Below are 15,195 nucleotides of genomic sequence, written 5' to 3'. Positions count from 1 at the left end.
CCAGCCAGCTGACAGCTGATCCCATCCGTGTTGGGTACCATGGTGAGTTTCACACCCACCCCAACATACTTAAAGAAATGACACGGTACAAAGACACCAGGCTGAGGGGCTGTGTGTGTGTTCATGCTTTAATTCAGAGCTGTCTGCTACAGGCACAACTCTGTCTGAACAAAAGGACAAAGGAGACTGAGAGTTAAGACCCTTTCCCATGGCCCCTTTTCTGTGACCCCTGAAGCTTCTGTCAAGGGGCTAGCTTTATATGAGAGTGCTTGGTGGCCTCTTTGAGTTGTCACTTAGATCAGAGGGGGCTATGAGTTCCCTGAATGAAGGCCCCTCAGAGGCCTTTGGCCCTAGAGCCTGGGGATTTGCTGTCCTATGCCTTTACAGGTGAAAAGGGGTCTCAGTGAAAAGCTATGTAGGCAAGCTGCTTGGAGACATTGGTCATGAACTCTGCTCAAGGCTGCCTCTGTTTACAAGTCCTAACTAAGCTCCATGAGAGGACTCTAGAACAAAGGAGCCACTACCTCAGGCTACTGGGATCCAAGGGCCCAGCAGCTACAGAAGGTAGTTCCTGGAGACACTTCCTCAAGGCCTTGTCTGCTCTGACTGGAGGCAGGGAAAAACAGCACCCTAAACATTTTTGCTCCAGGAGCCAAGGGCAAGAGGGCAAATTGCAGCCTATGGGTGGTAGCCAACTGGAAGGGAAGGGGGGAGCTTAGGGATGAGCATCCAAAGGGAGCCTGGCCCAGTTCCACCTTGCGCCCAGCCCCCTTCTCCATTTCCGGAACCAGCAGGCTGCTGAAGTGTCTCCTTCCAAGCCCACCTCCTGGGATTACATGAGCATGCAATCCCTTTGTATGGATATGGGACTCTGAGCTTATATATACTTAGGAGCAGGGCCATCACCCCAGCCTGCAGGTTCCAGGGTTGTCGCAGGGCTGGGTGATGAGCCACTCACTCCACGGGCAAGGAGCAGAGCCCTTCTCACAAGCAGAACTCATGGACGAGGACCCCCGCTGTAGGCAAGGTCTTCTGGTGACCACATAGGCAGGGCGAGGGTCGCAGCAGGAGCAGGGTGGTGGCCAATTCCACTCACTGACTCTACAGACCTAGACCCTTTACAATGGCTTCCCCAGCAGCAGGAGCAGAGTGAACCATAGTCCTAGCTCTGCCCAAGTCCACCAAACACGAGACACGACAAGAAGGCCCAGACAGCAAGACATGAAACAGAGGGGCTGCAAAGTTGGACTAAATGCCAATGGTGAAAAATATATGGACTTTATGTTGTCAAATATAGTTCATACATTTATTTTCTCAGCAGAGCTTCGACTGTTGCTAAGGAGACATACGGAACTCCTTGAGTGCACAGGAGTCTGGGTCCGTGGCCAGTCCTGGCGTGGCTTTGGATCAGTTTTATCCCCTGTATTTCCATGATACCACCCCTGTGTCCTATGGGGCAGCCCCAGCGAAGCCTCAGGTATTTGGGTTTGGTTCAGCTGGGCTAGGAGTGATGTTCCACCAAGGATGGCTGGTCTGAGGCCCCAACCGAGGTGGGGGAGTTTTGGAGGCACAAAGCGCATGGCAGAGGGCTCTTGCCCTGATGGCTAGGCTTGCTGCCCACTCCCAGTGCATGCAGGTGCCCTTGGGGAGGGCACAGAGTGGAGGGGCAGAACTCATGAGTCAAGTAGTGGCCACTGGGGCAAAGGTGAGGGCACGCAACCTTAGTGGAGAGGACCAGAGAGGCTCCTATGTCAGAGGGTGAGACGCAAGGTTCTACCAGCTTCCCAGAGGTGGGCCAGTCAGGTAGGTATATCCTCTCTGGGAAGGAGGAGGAAATTAGGATCAGGGTATCTTTTCCAGGCTGACTGAGCCTGGACCAGGAACAGCACAGGCAGGCTTCCACCACCTGGCCATGCCCCTGGTTGGAAAGCACACTCAGGGGACCCTGTTTTGGCATGGACAGGCAGCTGCTGTGGCTTCAGAACCCCGTCTGGAGGTGCACCCAGAGGACCACCTTTCTCTGGAGTCAGCTAGGTCAGAGATTCAGAAACCCTCATCCCAGAAAGCAAGCAGCTTGGAGGTTCTGGGACGGGCAGGAAACTAAGTCCCTAAGGGAACTGAGTGCAAATGTAGGTAGGGCCTGAGGCCAAAGGGGCCCGGAGCAAGTGGCCTCTGACTTTTCCAACTCACTGAGGTACCTCTAGGCTACAGATGAGATGGGACTCATCTCAAAATGAGAAGGGCCCCTAGAGCTGCTGGCCTCACCTTCTCTGTGCTGGCTGATTTTCCCAGTGGGAAGCTGGGGCTTGGGTAATGGCTCCCTCCCAATCCCATGTTGAGCATGTCAGGAGTAGCGATGGGCATTGGACGTCTCACGAAAACCTAACACACCCAGAAGCCAAAAGGAGAACAGACAGACATACACAGAACCTACCCTGCCCTCTGCCCCTCTTGCCTAAGCTGATCGTTCCAGCTGGACCACACTTTTGCATCCCAGGGCAAGGGAGGAGAGCTGGAGCTTCAATGGGACCTGGGCAGCCAGACCCTGCTTGGGGTAGCTCTCTGCACTTTGGGTCCTGGCTGCCTCCATTTGAGGAAGTAATACTGGTCCAGGAGACTGAGGAGAGGGCAAGGGGTGGTCTGGGTGAGAAGGCATGGAGAGAATGTGCAAGGGAGGGGAGTAGCCCCACATCAAGACAGCCAGGGATGTTTTGAGCAGGGCCTGCCTTGTCTAAAGTCTGGGTGGACAAGAGGGCCCAAAGGGGAGCTCTTACCAGTTTCTCCCTCTTCAATTAGCCACCTTTTACCTTTTCTCTCCAAGTTTTGGGATGCCTTTCTGAATCCCTGACACTGTGAACATCTGGGGTGGGGGCGCTATTCCGGACCTGAAAGTAAATAAGAGGATGCCAGTGGGGATGGAGAGGGGCAGCAAATGGCATCCTACAATCAGTGGTCAGGCTGCCAAGAGTGGAGAGCTGCCAGCCTCCTCAGAGCTGGGAGCCGCCCGCTGAGCTGGAGCTTGGCTGGCTCAGTGAACGGCAGCTGATTCTACGGATGGAGTGCAAAGCTACTGTGCAACAGCCCCGCAGCAGGGAGCTGATGTTGTAAATGGGCTGGCCCTGGCGCCGCTGGGAACGGCAGAGCCAGGCCACCGTTGGCACAGCTGGCACCACCACAGCCAGTAGATCCACGATGTAGTGGCGGCTCCAGTAGCTCTTGGGTTCCTTTTCAGTGGTGGCAGCTGCCTCCTCCTCCTCTTCCACAGGACACACTACACTCACTGGCAGTCCTGGGTTAGAGTTGGCTGCAGGCCCACAAGTGATGGGCTCTGGGGCCTCAAGCTCGTCACCTACTGTCACCACCACTGCTGAGTTGGGGTCTCTGGGCTCTGAGGAGTGACGATCCAGCTCTGAGTGCCTGTCCTTGGGGACTGAACCACACCCCTGAGCCTGGCCCACTTTCTCCAGGATGGTGTTCAGGTCAGGCTGGTACTGCACAAAGTCTGTCTGGATGGCCCGCTCCTGCATGCAGCTGGCCTGCACACCAGCCTCCATACCACACAGTAGCTTCTCATAGGTGTTGCTGGCAGGGAAGCGGGGCCCCAGATTGAAGGAGCTGTGCAGAGAAGCTTCCTCAAGGCCACAGTCCACTCCTGATGACAGCAGGCTACTGGCCTCCAGGGCATCCGTCCGACTCAGTGTGTCGTCAGCAGCCACAAAACCACTATCAGCTCCATCCTCAGCAGAGGTGTTGGAGGGATCCCCTGGCTGGCGGTCACCACAAACGGCTGGGTCACTCAGCTTGGTGTAGGTGGAGCTGCGGGTGAGGGAGCGAGCAGGGGACCCGCCGGCTGACTCCCCGGTTCCTTCCTCCTTGGCTATTCCATTCTGGGCCACCTCCATGCTATGCAGTAGCGTCTCCAGCTTCTTGTTCTGGATATTGATGTCCACGAAGTACTTCTGCAGCCCCTTGTCCTTGTCAATCAGGTTGTTCTTGACAGTGTCGATGACCTGCTTGAGCTGCCTGATCTCCTTGCGAGCCTCTTTCAGAGCCAGCTGGGCTTCCACACGGTGGCACTCCTCCTCAATCCAGTCCTCCTGCATGCGGGACAGCTGCGTCTTCAGGTCATCGATCTCTGTGTCCCTGTAAGCAAAGAAAACAACACTTGCTCATAGCCTGTCCTCCTGACCTGTCACTGCTACTGTGGAGAAGCAAGGAGCTGTCACCAAGCTCCACCAAGATAGTCCCAGAATGGGGTAGCTCAAAGCTAGAGACAAAAGTAGGATTTGATGCCTCTTTCATCCCACAGGTTGAAGTAAGGGTGGATGGAGCCAGGGACCAAGACAGGAGAGGAGGTTCCCTTGAGAAGGAGAAGACACAGCAGTAGGAGTCACATTCCCAATTTCACCCACTAAGCCAAGCCCTTTCACATCACACCTCCAGAGGAGACTACACAGATCCTTAATTGATGAGCCAGCTGCTATAAAAATGTAATGAGCTCTTAATGCAAAACAGTGGACACTAGAGAGAGGGATATGACTCCCTACTGAAGCAGCTTGTGAATGTTCTAACTGGAGAGACATTTGTCGCCAGACTCTAGCAATGGGATGGTAGCACAAGAGAAATGACAGCCTTTGCTGATGGTGGGGAGCTGACAATCTTACAGTGTACCTCTTGGAGAAAGACCAGAAGTGATAAATGAGTCAGAGGAGGGTGAGGAGGACTGGGTGGCTCTCTTGTATGCATGTTAGAAGGTCCTTTGTATTTTCTGTCAAGAGGAGAGGCTGAAGAGATGGACAGGAAATGCAGTTACCAAGAGAAGGCTGTACCAGCAAGCAGATCTACAGCAACACTTCCACCCAGAAATGCTAAGGCTCTTCACATCCCCTAATTACAGATGGACTCAGGGGTGCTACAGAGGGAAGTGGTTAGTGAACCATGCCACAGTGACTAGAGGGAAAATCAGGGCGAGACTCAGTGGCCACTGACTGCAAGCAGTGGGAAAGGAAGGTGCTCACACAGGCTTACTAGCCTGTCCAGGCATTCTTCTTCCAGGACCTTCTTAGCGATGAGATCCAATAAAACCTGTCAGCTGCAAGCCTGGCTTACATGAAGAAACTGCCAATGGCATGGCTGTCACTTATGTGACTGTACCACATAAGGCACTGCAGATTACCCAAAGCTAGATTAGAAATCCCACTATGCAAAAAGACTCCAGAAGTCAAGCATTATCCTCAGGAGGGGCTGGCCACCCAGCGGGGTTCAACTCAGCAGAGTGCTAGAGGAGGGTGGTGAACTGGAGCTATCTGAGTGGCAATAGCAGGCAGATCACCAGGCATGGAGTCCTTGGCCTCCTGCCTCTTCCTCAGTTCAAAGGTGGTGGAGCCCATAGACCAGTATTTTAAACCCCCTGAACTCTGAAACCACAACAAACCCAGACTGGACTGGATGTTGCCAGAGGTATACTATGTAACATGTCCAGAGATCAATAAAGACAGGAAGACCAATGGATTGGAGAGGATGGGGAATGAATGCTAATGGGAACAGGGTGATAAAAAGAGGTATCTCATTGTGGCAATTGTGACAACTCTGAAGATGCTATACCCCATCCAGTGGTTACTTTAGAAGGGCCAGTTCTGTGGTATGTAGAGTACTTGAGGTAGGGTATAGTATAAAGCCGCAGCAGAAGCAAAGAAAAAAAAAAAACAACACAGTGGGGCTGCCTGCCCTGAGCTCTAGTGCCCCGCACAGAACAGACACGGTTCAGAGGAGGCTGGCAAAGGTGATGAGAGCTGGAAGAGCCCGCTCTAACGTAGGACTTTTGGTTTCTGTTGCTACAGGGCCTCACTTTACATTTCAGGCTGTCCTCAAACTTACACTCCTTCCTCAGACTACTGAGTGCTGGGGTGCCATGTGTGTGCCATGGTGCTCAACGGTGAAGTGTGGCTCGAAAAGATGAAACTACCAGGAGGGGCAGCACCATTGTCCAACAGGATCCGAGCTCCTGGGAGACCCTTAGGCTGAGCAGGACCTAACCCAAAGCATTTGCTGCTCTTATATCATCTACAGGAAGGAAGCAGATACAGAGGAAGGCTTCTGGGCCTGGTCTGATTGGTGGAAACCCCTGTGTCTCATTGTGTACAGGCAAGGGAGGGCTACAGAGCTGTTTCTCATTCTCAGGGAAAAGGAAGCTGGGGAGAGACTCTGTCGTTCAGCTTGTTTAGCTCGCTGGGAAGACAGGAACCATGGGAGAAGCCGCCACCAAAAGAAGCTGCAGGGCTGTGGTCAGGAGGGGGCTCAAGCAGGAGAGTGCCTGACCACTCTGCCCACTGATCCCAAGCACCTGCCTGAAGTAGGCAGGGGGTCTCAGGGGCTGGAACATCTACAAATGGGCCCAAAGGAGGCTTTGCTGAGAGAAGAGGTCAAACAGAGAGCAGCAAGGCCCCTTCGGTCTTCTTCCCAGGGGTTACCCCAGGGCTCTGGCTCTGCTGAGACTGGGGCTGGTAGATGTCCCCAGGGCTTCCCTTGGCTATCACTCACCGGTCCTGGAGCCGGTCTTGTGTGTCCTTGAGCCGGGCCTTCAGGTGCCGGATGCAAACTTCCTTTTGCTGCAGTGGAGTCAGATACTGCTCTGGGGTGGGAGGCTTGATGCCATGGTTGTCGCTGCATAGTGTGTACTTCATGGAGCGCCTGCAAGGGGATGTCCATCAGAGGTAGCAGATGATGAGGACAGGCCCTGCACAGGGCTGGGCCGCAGAGCAGGGGCCTCCAGCCTATCTTCAGTCTGCCTGTGCCACCAGCCCTTCTGTGCAGGCCACGTAGGCAAGGCGCGAAGATAGCCAGCCTTCTGCGAGGTGAGCTTTAATGAAGCTCTTCTGAGTGAGGAGTAGGACGGGGACTCAAGGCTCCTTTGCTTAGGGAAGAGGGGCTCTCCCGTGGAGATCGTGTGTGTTAAGCATCCTATGTCACCCTGTATGGACCCTGGCTGCAGCAGTGCGTGCTGGGAAGTGTTCCTCCTATAAACACACTCACTTCAGAGAGCCTGGCTCAAGCTTCTCAACAGAGGATAAGAGATTGGGGACAAGGGCAGGTTGTGAGTGGGCCTGGAGGGTGAAAGCTCACCTGCAGAGGAGATAGTGTCTTCCTGAAAGGGAGACTCTCTTCCCTGCTGCTGAAAGCCTGGCTAGCACAGGGACAGGAATGGGGACAGGACTGTCACAGGCAGGGGTGACATGATGCTGTGTCTGCGGGCACCCACCTTCAAGAACATATAGGTTTGCAACACATATACACACTGGGAGGTCGGGCCGCTCTTCCTCTCAGGGAATTCATAGTGTCTCAGGCATTGTGCACCTGCATGCCCCATGTGTGGACATACACCATTTTTATGCTGCCTTCCCAGGCAATTTCCTGGTCCAGGACACTAGCCATGTTTATGCACCTATGATCTGGGGCATGTGTGAATACACATGTAGATAATTAGCAGCAGTGCCCTGGGGACAGCTGTCTGGATGCCTTCTGCACCTGCTACACTATGTGATATGACACCATGTGGAGGAGCCGCCACCCAGAGGGCCACCGGGGCCAGGATGGAGGGCTGGCCAATACTCTCCTAGGAAGGAGAACTCCCTGATTCCACAACAGACTATAGTCCAGATGGCTCCACCCACAGCTTCCTGGCTGCAGGATCTGTTCTTAAGAACCAACCCTACTTGGTTCTTGGTTTCAAATCCCAGGAGTGTTCCCACACACTGGAGAGTAGGGCCTATGGCCATAACACTGTTGCTCCAGGGGCTGGGAATACGGAGGCTCAGCAGAGACACTTTAAAGGGCCGGAAAAGATAGGCCCTGCGGAGGCCCACTGTGGAAGTAGCCACATTCAAGGCAGGTTCAAAGTTTCATGCAAGCTGTATAGTGCTTACTGTATGTAGTATGGAAAGTGTTAGAAGGTGGAGATAGGAAGGGAAGCCAGGTCATATAGCGTCTCTTCCACTTGACATGGGGCAAGGGGTGGCGTGGTGGGTGCCTGGGCTTTCTCACCCAGGTCTAAGATCGCTTCAGAAGGGAAGGGCATGCAGAGTCCTCTATGTAGACCTGTAACTGTCTGCCTGCCCTGCAAGGGATTTGGCAGGTGGACACAGACCTGTGATGCATAAAGACAGTCCTCAGCCTGGCATGAGGCAAGGGGTGATGAAGCCAACATTAAACTAGTAAGAATGAGGGTTAGAGTGACATGGGAACTTTGAATGTTCTCATTTGCTTTCATGGGCAGTTTTCCAAGATAACATTTAATACATGTTTATAGTCTCTACAGTTCTCTCTCCCTGTCTGTCTGTCTCTCTGGTGTGTATATTAAAAAAATAGAAGCATGTGATTATACACATCTTAGCAGAGACAGCCTGGCTACAGTGAGGTCCTTAGTAATGTGGCCTGTCCTCCCCAGGGGTATCAGTCCCCCATTTTGGGCAACAGGATTTTTTCACAGGTGCTCAACCTGGGGTTTGGGACCGTATCAGGGACTTCAGATGGGAGATGTGTTATAAAACTGTTAGCAAAAGAAGTCTGGGAGCTCCCAATTCCATACTTTCCAAGAAGTAAATCAGTCAGAAGCCCGATGCTGGGCATAGGTCTCACACACAACTGCTACCCACCATCCGCACCTTGGTGGAAAAACCTGAAATCTGTGGCTTTAGTGGCTCTGGACATCACTGAACACATGACATTTCTCTACTGAGAGGGAGGAGCTTGACTGTGGAACTGCAGTCAGGACACACCCTGTCCTCTTATGTTCCTAACTCTCCAGCCTCACTGTGGTCCAGGATGTAGTGAAGATCTACTCACTGACATCTCTGGGTTATTAGCCCCATTTTATGGCAAAGAAAAGTTTGAGCCTGAGACAGAAAGCCAAATCCAAAGCCTGTAGCTCCGCACAACCTCCCATTGCCAGCTTCTGTTCCGGTACCCAGGAAACAGGGTGCTCCATCAGCACCCTGGTTCTAACATCCTGGTCTTCAAGGACCCACAACACTTTTTTTATCTGCCCTCTAGGTGACTCTGTATTTTCAGGTCTCTGTCTACTATACCTAGAGGACAACTTAGTGGCATGTGGTGTCTGAGACAACCCCCCCCCATCTTCTCCTCTTTGTTTGGGGTGGCACCATTGGGGTGTGTGTGTGTGTAAAACACTAATCCTCTCTGAATTAACTAGATAGGTTGCAGTAAGTCACATGACCCAGTTCTAACCAATGAGGTCTAGGCAAAATGTCACAGGCCAAGTGTCCCTTTTCTGAGCAATGAACATAAGAGGAATCATCTTTTTCCTTGCTGACCTGATGGCTGGTGGTACAGGAGCCATCTTGGGATAATTAGGATAAAAGATGGATGGTGGAGCAGGAGGAGGCAAGACCTGTGATGTTTCAGGAGTTGCTTGCCTCTGGCTCCCTGCCCTGTCTCTCACTGCATTTGCTCTTGCCCATCTTACAGACAGGAACCAACACTCAGAGGGGAGAAGTGAGCTTTCCTAGGCCGAAGTCAGCAAGAATGCTGGTGGTGGGATGGTCAGAACATGGTGCTGTTTCCCCTGTCTCCTGGGTACCATGTTCCCAGGCAGCCAAGGAGGAGCTGGTTACCTCGGTGTGGGGCTGCTGTCACTGCCCTTGCAGGAGCCAGAGTTGCTGCTGCTGCTGAGGGGAGAAGTGCCGTAGGCGTCCCGCACACTCACAGGTGGAGAGGTGCGCCTGGAGGCGGGGAGAAGAGGCAGCTGCTCATTCTGGCTGGCAGGCAGCTGTGGGCACTGGGCGAACACTGCCAGGCCGCTGCGGCCTAAAGTGCCCCCGCTTCGGGTTCATCCCAGGAAAGAAAGGCAGTGGGGAGAGGGGAACACACACACACACAGACAAGGGTGACAGAACAGACAGTGGAAATCAAGATGGAAACTGGAAGGCGGCTGACCCTCCTAGCTCCCCGGGGTCAAGAACAGAGGCTAGACAGGGCTGTGGACAAATGGCAGGCCCCAGGGTCTCTCAGCCCAGGGAAGGATATCCATGCATGACTGAAACAGAGGGGAGAAGAATGGGGCAGACAGGAAGCAACTGGAGGAGGGGCCCACAGGGTGACAGTCATAGGAGGACTACTGCAAGGATAGTAATGGCAGGGCCGGTGCTGGTGGGAGCCTTCAGATAACTGTTACATCCACCGTGTCATTGGGTCCTTAAATAGTTCCTGGAGGTGGCATGGATCAGGCAGCCTATTTTAAGGACGGGCAAACCGAGGGCACAATTTGTGTAAAGGCACGCTGCAAGTCTGCTGCAGACACTGCAAGACAGAGCACAAGCCCTCCTGCCTCTGAGGCCCAGGCTGTAGGCAAGAGGGAGACTCACCTGCGAGATCCGGCAGAGGCCCTTCTACTTCCCTGCAGGGACATGGCCATGAGGCTGCGGGTCCTGGTTAGCGGCGGGATGGACGGTGTTCCCGGGGCTGAGGAAAGAGGGCGGGTTGTGGGGGGCGTAGGGAGGGCCGGGCCGGGCCACGTCATCCTCTCACTGGGGCCACTGCCTGGCATGGCTTCTCCTCTTGCCCTTCGGTGTAACACCCCAGAATCAAGCGAGGACCTAAAGGCGAGGCTGCAGATGGCCGGCTCCACCAGTGAATTCAGTGGGCTTGGCACAGGCCGCTAACCCCAGTTTAAAGTCCCAGTCCTCAGAGCCTCAGGGGCGGCCACAAGTCATCAGTCCAACCCCAGATCTTCCAGGTCAGTGAAGATGCCTAGAGGGGTGAAGACCCTGCCACAGTCAGACAAGGACCCCCTGTCCACCACTGCAGCAAAAGGATCTTCTACTCTACCAGCAAAGCCTGCTTCTCCCCAGGTCCCTCAGATCCTGCCTCCCACATCCAGTCCCCCCTCCTTGGCAGGGTCTGCAGGTCGGAGGACTGCAGGAGTTGGAGCCCCAGATTAGGCTGGGCTGGCCTCGCTGACCATCACCTTCCCAGTTGGCACGTGGTTCGGGGCTTCCTGGCTACAAAGGAGACAAGACAGACGGACATACCAGCAGACATGTAGAAAGATAAATGGATACAGACAAAATAGATCATTCCAAGATGTGTCACAGACAGGTCCATGTACATGCTCAGGTGCCTGCCCACAAGGCAGGACAAGCAGCCAGGCCCTCTGACTCCCATGCTGCATGCAGGCATGCTAGCCTCTGTCATATGAACATGCATGCTTGGTTTAGCATATCCCAGGAACTTGAGCACAGGCTTGATGGATAGGAGGTCAAGGTCAAGAGAGTAGAAGCCCCCCTAGTTGCTGAGTGGTCCAGGGTCAGTGAGTCTAGCAAGTACACTCATATGCCCAAGAGATTTGAAAAAAAGGGGTGGGTAGAATCAGGCCCTACTCAGGCACTACTACTTGGTGCTGGGGTCCTTAGGATGTTCTCCTGAGCAGGGATTTTCAGGGAAAATCTGCAGGGAAAGCTCTGCAGGCATGTCTTCAGGGATGTGGGGGAACGAGAGGCCCCATGCGGACGCTGGAGCTATCTCAGATGGGGACTACATTAGCATCAGCCTAGAACTCTTTTGGGTCAAGGGAGAGAAACCTAGGCTTTCTGCAGCCAGTGGCTAGTTTTGAGCCAGCCCCAGAGGTCACAGCCCCTGATTCCACATTCAGAAAAGGGACTGTAGCCAACAGCCTGGGAAAGCTTAGCTGAGAATGTCATGCCCTGGATCTCTGCCCATGCAGGAGGAGAAGCAGCTGCCAAGCCAAGCCCCACAGTGGCACGCCAGCCCGTGCTACATGTGTTACGTACATTACGCCATTGACTTCTCCCAACAACCCTATGAGGAAGTGCTAAGATTAGTCCCCTTTTAGAGATAAGGAATCAGGGCCACTATGAGCAAAAGGACTTGCCCAAGTCACATCCCCGTTGTGTGGCAGGACCAGTATTTGAACCAGACCAGCATCAGATACTGAGATCTCAAACCCCACAGTTCCTGACCCAGGGACTACCTCCTTCCCACGTCAGGGCCCCCAGGAGCCCCATTCTCCTGGCTAGTAGTGGAACCATCTCCTGAGTGGACAAAGGCACTACTCAGATGGCCAGTTTCCTGGCTGTGATACAGAACACGGCCTGTTCCCCTAGAGGGCTTGGACACAGCCAGTATTGTCTGCCCAAGAGGTGTCAGGTGCTGGGCAGCAGGAGCTGCTGACACCATGCCCGTCACCTGAGCTGCCTACCTAACTTGGCATCACTTCTCCATTCACCAGTCTCAGTCACCCAAGCGGAGCCTCTGCGAACAGCAGGAGGGCCAGACCCTGCTGGGTGGGGAATCAGTGGGCTGTATACCTGTCTGGAGAAGCACACAGGGTGCCTGCCTTTTGGGACCACTTCCTGGTGGGAGCAGCTGGAGTAGGATGGGGTGGGGGATGGTATTTGCTCATGAGCGGACAAAGCTTGGAGGACTACCTGCCACAGAGTGAATTCATCTGTGGTCAAGTGACCTACTAGCAGCTTTCTTTCAATTAGGTCCCTGCTAGTCCATGTCTTCGCTGGTTATGTGCCCAGTCATTGCTTTTCTCTTGGCTTTAGGCTGGCTGCAGGGAGGTGGGAGCCCCTTTAGCAGGCTTCGCCTCCCAGGACAGCTTCTCTGCCATGCCAGCTTGGGTGACTGTGGCTGAACTGTTAGCAGAGTCCAGGTGGAGCTCAAGGCCCAGGTCTTGTGAGGCAGGTAAGAGTGGCTACATGGGAACTGCCTGTGGCCTTGGTACAATGCAAGCTTTGTCCCAGCTGTCTCTGCTACTGCCTTGTCTGGCAACCTGCTTCTCCCTTCTCTTGAGTTCTGTTTTCCTTCCTTCCTGGCTGCAGATGGGAATGGGGTGGTATTTGTACCTGGACATAGTGAACAGTCTCCTGGGAGACTAGAACCAGTCATTAATTCAGGGCAGAATGGAAGTGGCATTTCCCCTGCTGGGGGGATGGGACCTCACAGGGAGGGTCCCTCTTGGGAAAGCAGAAGCCACCCAGGCCCATAGGGCACCTCTGCTTCAGGATCCCGCTCAGAGGCCCCAGTGTGTGTCCTGTGTCTTCTCAGCTCCTCCCTCTCATCATAGCCTGGGAGAGGAGGCATGTTGCCATGGCATTTATTGCCAGGCTGCCTCTTCAGCCTGGAGTCCCACAGGCCTGTCCCTAGGCAGCTGGAGGCAGCTACTTGGAATGGAAGGTGAAAGAAACCCTAAGCTATGGGAGCAAGGCCAACAATCTCTCATCCCTTCAACCCCAAGGCCACCCGCCCCTCTTCACACCAGTGTCCCCGTCTCCCCATTGTACACACTCCATAGCAACCACACAAACAACGGCCACTTTGATTGGTCCTCCCCATGCCCAGTGCAGCCTAAGGGCCTATAATGAGGAGCAGGGGCTGAAAGGACACAGAAACAGGGTTGAATGGATCTGGGGTGGAATTCTGGCTCTTGCACTTTCTGACTGCAAGCCTCAGCAAATCTGGCCACTGTTGAGCTTCAGCTTCTCGTCCACCGTGAGCTGCCCCTCCTCTCTGTGCACCATGAAAGTAACATGCAACAGAGCATACATATAGCATGGACAGGTGTTCTGTCACACAGGAGATACCAAACAAACAGGGGCAGACAGTATTCTGGAAGTAGGTAATAGAAGCATGATACGACCTTCAAAAAAAATAAACACATTCAAGATATTTTGGAGGTCCCAGGAAAGTCAAGAAAAGCTTCTTCCAACCAGAAGCTTGTGTTGGGCTTGGAAGGATGAATAGGAGTCCACTAGGGGGAAGACAGGGGGCAGCATGGCCAAAGGCAGTAAGTAAATCAACAACAGAGCAGCTTGGAGGCTGGGGTGCCTGCTGAAGGAGTGAGGCTGCAGGAGGAGGTGAGGCCAGGCCACAGCCTGGTAAGCCAGGGTCCTGTTCAGTGGACCTCAGGGAGCATGGAACTGTTCCACAAAGAAGAGAGGCCATATCAGGTGTGCATGGGAGGCAGCCCTGGGTACAGTTTGTTGGGGAAGGACAGGACTGGCAGAAAGGAGACAAGGTAGAAGGCGGCTAAAGCCTTCCAGGGGTGAAGAGAGGAGGGCACAGGTCTGGGCAGCATCGGCAGTAACAGAGAAAGGAGCTGGACCATGTTTGAAATCCATCAGAAGCTGTGAGGATAAAGGGGGAGATAAATACCTGATGATAAGTTCTTTCCATTTACAGCAGTCTCCTCTTTTTCTTTTCCCTCCCCTCTCTGAGTGTGTACATGTGTGTATGTGTGTGTGCACAACGAGAGCTCTGCTTGGCAAACCACCACCACATCTCTGCTTGAGCTGTTTGCCGGCCTACCACATCCTCCCCCAGGTCTGTGTAGTCAGCCTATGCCCTGCAGCCTTCCTACAGGCTTCCTTTTCCATTTATGGAAGACCTTAATCCCTTAGTTGAAGCTCCCTGGCATATTTCATAGGAACAAACACAACTTCTCATAATACCATAGTTTAAAGACCTGTGTTAGATTATGGAGCTAGACCACATGATCTCTAGGGTATTGGGTCCCACATTCTGATTTTAGGGCTGTTTAGGAAACAAGGGACTTGCAAATGATGCTTTCTTCTTCAATGACTAGAGACTCCCGAGTCGCAGTTTTCCCAGCTGTAGGATTAGGAAGCTGCACCTTTTGGAAGATGCTGGCAGCTTACTCAGTAGGGCAGCAGCCAGGTGCTCAGGCCAGCCAGGTGTTCTAAGTGATAGATAGTCCCAGAATACACCATCGAAGGTCTTATTTTCAAAGCATCAGCCATTAACGAAAGAAGAAAGCAACCCTGAAACCCCAGGGAACAGAACAGGCTGAGCTGATGACTCAGCCCCCAACAGCTGTGCAAAGCAGAGCATGGCAACCAGGGTTTGGGAGGAATCCTGTCTCTGCCAAGGCAGAACCTGGAACATTTTTCCTAGGCAAATACAGCAACTTGTGCTCCTTGAATGCTAATGCAGCGGTGGGAATAGAAACGGGCTTGGGTATTTGCCAGCAGCCATCCTCCAACCTCAGAACTTCAGGGCAACTCTACTGAGGTGATAGGCCAAACTCCACAGGCTTCCTTCCGGGCAGCCTCATCCTCCCCCATCAGCAGACTCAACCTTCCTGCATATTTGTGTGTGTGTGTGTGTGTGTGTGTGTGTGTGTGTGTGTGTGTGTGT

At 53.6% G+C, this 15,195-nt stretch overlaps 1 protein-coding gene across 5 annotated transcripts in view; it reads right to left on the bottom strand.

Annotated features, from left to right (window-relative positions):
- Positions 1 to 112: 112 nt before the first annotated feature.
- Snph (syntaphilin) overlaps positions 113 to 15,195 on the bottom strand; it is a 40,150-nt gene continuing 25,067 nt past the window's right edge. The window contains exons 2-6 of one of the 5 annotated variants that reach the window (XM_055602622.1): positions 11,805 to 11,832; positions 10,380 to 11,015; positions 9,630 to 9,737; positions 6,541 to 6,690; positions 113 to 4,143 (exon numbers count right to left, since the gene is read on the bottom strand). In XM_055602622.1, coding sequence (XP_055458597.1) covers positions 2,988 to 4,143; positions 6,541 to 6,690; positions 9,630 to 9,737; positions 10,380 to 10,561 — 1,596 coding nt within the window. In that variant the 5' untranslated portion in view covers positions 10,562 to 11,015; positions 11,805 to 11,832 and the 3' untranslated portion in view covers positions 113 to 2,987. Of the gene's footprint in view, positions 4,144 to 6,540; positions 6,691 to 9,629; positions 9,837 to 10,379; positions 11,016 to 11,804; positions 11,833 to 15,195 lie in introns of all 5 variants that reach the window. The other 4 variants (XM_055602624.1, XM_055602625.1, XM_055602623.1 and 1 more) reach the window with 4 other exon arrangements.

This window comes from Psammomys obesus, unplaced genomic scaffold, assembly GCF_907164565.1.
Source record: "Psammomys obesus unplaced genomic scaffold, mPsaObe1.curated_primary_1811, whole genome shotgun sequence".
NCBI lineage: Eukaryota > Metazoa > Chordata > Mammalia > Rodentia > Muridae > Psammomys > Psammomys obesus.
The sequence above is the reverse complement of the archived record's forward strand: the minus strand, read 5'-3'. Positions and strand labels throughout refer to the sequence as shown.